Source organism: Propithecus coquereli, unplaced genomic scaffold, assembly GCF_000956105.1.
Source record: "Propithecus coquereli isolate 6110/MARCELLA unplaced genomic scaffold, Pcoq_1.0 Scaffold67, whole genome shotgun sequence".
NCBI classification, from domain to species: domain Eukaryota; kingdom Metazoa; phylum Chordata; class Mammalia; order Primates; family Indriidae; genus Propithecus; species Propithecus coquereli.
In genome coordinates, this window is record NW_012152729.1 from 3,976,669 (window position 1) to 3,983,818 (window position 7,150).

General features: G+C 37.8%; 1 protein-coding gene across 2 annotated transcripts in view; it reads left to right on the plus strand.

Annotated features, from left to right (window-relative positions):
- The window catches only part of CBFB (core-binding factor, beta subunit), a 57,328-nt gene that overhangs the window by 23,630 nt on the left and 26,548 nt on the right, over positions 1-7,150 (plus strand). For both annotated transcript variants that reach the window (XM_012660626.1, XM_012660625.1), the window contains exon 4: positions 5,707-5,823. In XM_012660626.1, the coding sequence (XP_012516080.1) occupies positions 5,707-5,823 (117 nt within the window). The remainder of the gene's footprint in view (positions 1-5,706; positions 5,824-7,150) is intronic.

Below are 7,150 nucleotides of genomic sequence, written 5' to 3' on the forward strand. Positions count from 1 at the left end.
TGCCTGTAGTCCCAGCTACTCGGGAGGCTGAGGCAGAAGGATTGCTTGAGCCCAGGAGTTTGAGGTTGCTGTGAGCCAGGTTGACGCCACGGCACTCACTCTAGCCCGGGCAACAAAAGCGAGACTCTGTCTCAAAAAAAAAAAAAAATTGCCTTGAAATTATCTTCTTTAGAATCACTCAGAAAAGGGAACTCTCTGTTATCCCTTTGTACCTTCAATTTCTCTTAGTTCAACTACCTGGTAGCTAGAAACCTTGATCTTTTCTATAAGTATGTATATTGTAGGGGAAAAGGTAGTTGAGGATGCCTCTTACTTATTCTAAATTTAGATAGTTGGAATAAGTAGCCTCCAGACCCTCAAGGAAGGAACTATTTGTATAGGTTAATAAATGAGAAGTTGCCTGGGTCCTCTCCCACCCTTCCTCTGGCACTCAAATTTCAAAACACAAGATTACTAATTTTTACCTACTTGAAGTTTGGTCCGTTTACTAAATGAAGAATATTTACCATCTCTCAAGCTCTGTGCTAGAAAGCCCTTGGTGTCTATGAGGGAAGGGGAAAAATGGAGCTTTTACTATCGTAATTGAATCTTTCAATCTAATAAAAGCAATGGATTTCCTTAGAAAAATGCACATGGGGTCAAACACATTTTTATACAGAATTTCAGGAGGTTTCTGATCTTCTTGAAACTTATCTTTATATAAACCCAAACCCCTGTAGGTTGTCTGAGCTCCAGATTAAGAACTCCTGCTTTAAATAAAAGCAGTGGTAAAAGTTGAGTGATCTAAGATCCCATAACATAATACTAAGATATCAAATGCAGCCAACAAGGGAAACTTTTACATGGGGGCCTATGACTTAACCTTTAAGCCACTGGGCTCCTTATTTGTTTTCCTCTTACTTCACTGGCTGCTCATAGCCTGCTCTACTGTATTCTTGTCTTCTGCCCAGCATCTAAAAGTTGGAATTCCTCCAGGTTCTTCCTGGGTCCCCCTCTTTTCCCTATTTACTTCTTAGGGAACCATCTCTTCCTTTCCTTTGGATTTGAATATCACAGTATTAGTGGTGGCTGCCAGATTTATAACATCAGCCCAGATCTAGTCTCAGAATGCTAGAATCCCATATGCAACTGCATATTCAAAATCTTGATTTGGATGTCTCATAGATGCCACATACTTGTAACAGATAAAAAAAATTGTTGCAAACTTTTTTTGAGATATAATTCACATACCATAAAATTCACTCTTTTAGAGTATACAGTTCAATAATTTTTAGTATATTCAGAGTTGTGTAACCATCACTGCCTAATTTCAAAACATTTTTATCATCCCCCAAAAGAAATCCTATACCTGTTAGCAATTACTTCTCATTCTGCCCCCCACCAGCCCCTGGCAGCCACTAATCTCCTTTATGTCTCCCTAAATTTACTTGTTCTAGATATTTCATGTAACATGTGGCCTTTTCCTGGCTTCTTTCACTTAATATTATTTCTTTCAAGTTTCATCCATGTTATAGTATTTATCAATATTTACTTTCTTCTTATGACCAAATAATATTCCATTGTATGGATAGTGCCACTGTTGATGGTACAAACATGTTTTTGTTAAAGCTCTACTGCTTGAATGATAGGGAATTTAAAGGAATAGAATATGAAGATAAAGTAATATGTGTAATTTGGATTGAATATAACATTGCAAATACCAGTATTTAGAGCTTTAGTTGATTAAAAATTATGTCAAACTTTTACCTATTTGTACAAAAGAACACAAAATGTGAGTCTATATAGTCTTTTTTTTTTGAGACAGGGTCTTGCCTTGTTGCTCAGCTGGAGTTCAGTGGCCTGATCATAGCTCACTACAGCCTTAAACTCCTGGGCTCAAACTATCCTCCTCTCTCAGCCTCTCAAGGATCTGTGACTACAGGCACATGCCTGCACACCCAGTCTGTAGTCACTTTTGAACCCTTTGTGAAGTGTCAAACAAATTCTGTGATATTTTACTTTGGAAAGATAGGCTTTTTTTTTTTTTTATTTCAGCATATTATGGGGGTACAGATGTTTAGGTTACGTATGTTGCCCTTGCCCCTCCTCCCCCACTAAGTCCGAGTTTCAAATATGTCCATTCTTCGGGTGGTGCACATTGCACTCTTTGTGTATGCATACACCCGTCCCCGCCTCCCTCCTCCCCCCTCCCTGAAAGATAAGCTTTTTGTGCGTGGTTTTTGTGTATGATTAGCTGCATCCATTTACTCATTTTAAAGGCTTTATAAAATCCATTTTGAATAAAATATTTTATTGTTCTAGGACAATGGGTTTAATCCCTAGGTCATATTCTAATAAATTTTCTTTTCAAAGTTTGAAATAAGGCATCATCATTTTCAGTGAAAAATGTCTTTGTGTTTAAATGACATTATAGAATTACATTACAAAATGCCAAACTGTTAAGAGACAGAATTTTATTTTCTTTATAGTTTGAGGTTTGGTATGCATGAATGCATAGAAGCACCAAACATTTACTTTGAAGATCTACACATAAAAGTGTAATTATTTGAATAAGAACATCTAAATAAATCACTGGGATCATCTAAATATTATTTTTAATTATGATTCCAGACACTGGTTTTGATTAAAAACTGTAGCCATTTTCTGAAGCCATTTAGGAATTTCCCAAACAGATCAGTGGTTTTCTTTGTCATGGGAGAATGTTTATAAAGTAATAAATGGGTTTTTAAAAAATTTAGTAATTTCATAAGGAAAATATTTTTGATGATGGACATTAATATGAATAAGCTAAGAGATTATGATATCTTCAATTCTAAAAGATACAAATCATAATGAAGAATAAAAAATCTGATTAAAGTGGTGTGAAGTTGACCTTTTTCTATCAGCTGAGAAGAGTTCTCTTCATGATTAGCATGAGAATTTTAAATGAGGTGCATTAGTAGATGAAATGTTCTACTCTCCATTGTACACTCCCTCCTCCTGTTAGAAGGGTAAGTGGATAGGTGGAAATCTTCATGAACAGTGTCATAAGTCAAGTTATAGCGATATGAAATATAAAGGAGTATTGTTTTTAGGCTTTGTGAGATATCGAGCATGAGGGGGTCATAGTCACTTGTTTGACTAGGTACACATTGGTGGAGTTTCAAATTTACAGTGTGGAAGGGAATGAGCACTTATCAGAACAGAAGGAAATATGTGGTTAAACGGTTTCAGCTATAACTGTAGACTATTTCCCTTGGTCCAAATGGGAGGAGAAATGGAATCTTTTGTTTTTTGTTTTTTTAAGTAGAAGTTGGTTCAACACGGTTTATTGAAGCCCTTAGCAAAAATGACTATGTTTAGTAGTTAAGGGGAATGACATAAATATGTAGTAGGAAAGTATAGATCTTAGGTTTTATTTTACAGGTATCTCAGGAGTAATTTTTTAGCGTATTTATAATTATTGGCATTCAGTTATTCTTATTGAACATCTCTAAAAACAAGAAGGATCCAAGACTGAAGAAACTGCTAAATTGAGTAAACAAAAAATGGTACTTCCAGCTTTTTCCTCAAAATGAGAAATCATCTTACAGATTATGTAGGCAATAAATAATGGCAGTTTTTAGCTCACAAAGCACTGGGATTATCCAAAGGGAATATGTTTCATGTAGGTAAATGAAAAACCTAATTGATAAAGACATATTTGATAACCTATAGTTTTTAAAACTCATTAAGTCCTGCTTTTGCATTTTAGAAATCTTTTTCAAGGCAGTAAATGATAAAAATCTATGCTGATTTTTATTCAGAAGTTCCTGTTAAATGAGGTAGAGAATAATGATAATGTGAGGATTTTGGGGGGTTTTTTGTTTGTCTCTTGCCTGGAGTAGAGTGCAGTGGCATCATCATAGCTCACTGCAACCTCAAATTACTGGGCTCAAGTGATCTCCTGTCTCATTCTTCCAAGTAGCTGGGACTACAGGTGTGCACCACCACACTTGGCTAATTTTTGTGGTTTTTTTGTTTTGTAGACAGCGGGGTCTCGCTGTGTTGTCCAGGCTGTTCTCATACTCCTGGCCTCAAGTGATCCTCCTGCCTCAGCCTCCCAAAGTGTTAGGATTACAGGCGTGAGCCACCGCGCCCAGCCTGAAATAATGTTTTTAAAAAGTAACTATTAGGGGCTGGGCGCGGTGGCTCACGCCTGTAATCCTAGCACTCTGGGAGGCCGAGGTGGTTTCAGCAATTTTGAACACCTAAAATTTATTGATAACCTTTTTTTAACCTCAGTGCATAAAGTATAGTGAACATACTTGATTTGTCAGTGACTTCAGATGTAACAACATCCCAGGATGCTCATTTTAGATATTTCTGTAATGTATAAACAGATATAGTTGTTGGATATGATACAGGAAGTCTGGCTAATTTTCTCATCTAATATTGCATGTGAGGAATAAACATTCCCAACTCTTAAGAGTTCAAGATGCTTGGGGTTTTTGTTTTTTTTTTGGAGGTTTTTATTAAGTTTTAATAGATTTTGTTATAGTATTTAAGAATTTCAACAGTGAGTTGAAATAACTAGATGTTGGGTTAACTTACCAGTTTCTAGACTTAGGAGTGATATTATATATAATTAAACCAAGTGACCTTAAACTTTCTACTATATTTAAAAGACTGTGAAATAGCTTGAATTAAATTCCCTATCAAAAATAGCAGTGTTAGGCTGGGCGCGGTGGCTCACGCCTGTAATCCTAGCACTCTGGGAGGCCGAGGCAGGCGGATGTTTGAGCTCAGGAGTTCAAGACCAACCTGAGCAAGAGCGAGACCCCGTCTCTACTAAAAATAGAAAGAAATTAATCGGACAGCTAAAAATATATAGAAAAAATTAGCCGGGCATGGTGGTGCATGCCTGTAGTCCCAGCTACTCAGGAGGCTGAGGCAGAAGGATTGCTTGAGCCCAGGAGTTTGAGGTTGCTGTGAGCTAGGCTGACGCCACAGCACTACTCTAGCCCAGGCAACAAAGCGAGTCTCTGTCTCAAAAAAAAAAAAAAAAAAAAAAAAAGCAGTGTTTTGTCCTGGATTATTTATGGACACCTAAGGATAAACCATACATTATCTAATGTTATCTGACAATAAATGTTATATCAGTTAAGGTTCTTTGGCTAAAAGCAGTAGAAATCAACCTTGGCTAAGGAGTGGAAAAAGAAAAAAAAGGATTAGTTATCAGGAAGTCCTGAGGTAGATTGTGAAACTGAAGGGAAATATAAAGAGCCTGACCCTGGGTGGCTCCAGGGATCCAAGTTGAGGGAAGCAGTGCATGCTTTCTTCCTCAGAGGATAATGGATTTCAGTTGTTTTCCATCTTTATATCTTTCTACCCAAAATTCAAAAATCAGATGTGTCTGATTGTCCTAGCTTCAGCTGGAAGAGCAAAAATGTCTACTTCAAGTATCACCTTACTACAGTTTTTACATATTTTGTAAAACTTCCTTTTAAAAACAATATGGAAGAATTATTTTTAAAATAAAATCCAAGTAAGTCAAATAAATTTATAGAATATGGTCAGAGGCTATGGCTTATAGATACACTTTCCTGTAATTCTTAGTTTTATAATTATATTCTTTTTTTTTTTTTTAAAGAAAACTACAGAGTTTAGGTAAGTAAGCTTAGTTCTTTGATTTTCATGTGTCTGATCGTTTTTCAGTGATTTTTGTCCTTCTTTTCTGTGTCTTAGGTATATTTGAAGGCTCCCATGATTCTGAATGGAGTCTGTGTTATCTGGAAAGGCTGGATTGATCTCCAGAGACTGGATGGTATGGGCTGCCTGGAGTTTGATGAGGAGCGAGCCCAGGTAGGGTGACTTTAGGCTTTCCTGAGTGTGGTTCCTTTATTTAGCCCCTAATCTTGCCTCTGTCTAGAAGCGTATTTATTTAGTCTTTAAGAGTAAGTATAGAAAGTATTATGTTTAAGTCATATTGAGGAATCCTGAAGATGTTGAGACCCAAACTCTGGTCCTGATTTTCGGAAGTTTTTTCTTCAGTGGTTCTAAATGTCACTGTCGGCTCAGTGGGGGCTTCAGAGTCCAGTTATTGGCTCTTTTTAATATCTGTTCTTGATCTTTAAACAATATGAGCACTCTTCGAATGCCTGAGTGAGGAGCTCAGCAAGTTCTCCCCCCAACAAGCAATTATAAAGCTGGACAAAAATTGTAAAAAAACAAAACAAAACACCCACTTACTTAAGGTCTTTGGAAATGAACCAAAGGACATAAATTGAGAGGCATTTATTCAAGCAAAGCTATTGAATTTTAGTAAGATCAGTGACAGTCTATGGTATTTTAGTCAAGAGCTGCTCCCATCCCTTCTCCAGCTCTGTGGTCCTTCAGATTCTACCCTGGGCAGGCAGGGCAAGCCATGAAGGCTGGTAGCTCTGCTCTCCTATCAGAGAGATCTGACTTTATTCAAAGCAGAGCTTGGAAAAAAATCCATGCGAGGGATGTTGTCAAAAATGCTAGATGTCTCATTGGCAAACAAATGGCAGACCAGCCAGAAGTTTATCAGGGAGATCCAGGGAAAGAGATAGCTAAAGTGGGCCCTACTTTATACTCAAGTGGTCCAGAAAACCATGTGCATGTGCAAGGCTACACCTGCTCTGAAGAGAACACAGAAGCTTCTAATCCCTGGCTGAACACAGGGTAAACTGGTAAACTCCCTGAACTTTGCGAGTATTCCCCAAGCCGCACACAAGTCTCATGGCAAAAGACAGATGCCTGCTGGCTCAAGGTGTTTAAGCAAAACCTCTGACCAATTATTGGTTGACAACTAAGCTATGCTGAGCAAGGGGCAGCCTCCTGGAAAGCAAGACTAAAAAAGCAAAAATTGAGCGGTGACATCAGAGGCTGCACAATGCTGGGAAAAACAGACCACAGAATTAGTCCAGGCAAGTCACTAACCAAGTAAAAAGCAACAATAAATTGGAAGCAAGGATGAGAATTCAGAGTTGCTATAGTATGTTATCTAAAATGTCCAGTTTTCAACAAAAAATTATGAGACATGGGCCGGGCGCGGTGGCTCATGCCTGTAATCCTAGCACTCTGGAAGGCCGAGGTGGGCGGATCGTTTGAGCCTAGCCTGAGCAAGAACGAGACCCCGTCTCTACTAAAATTAGAAAGAAATTAA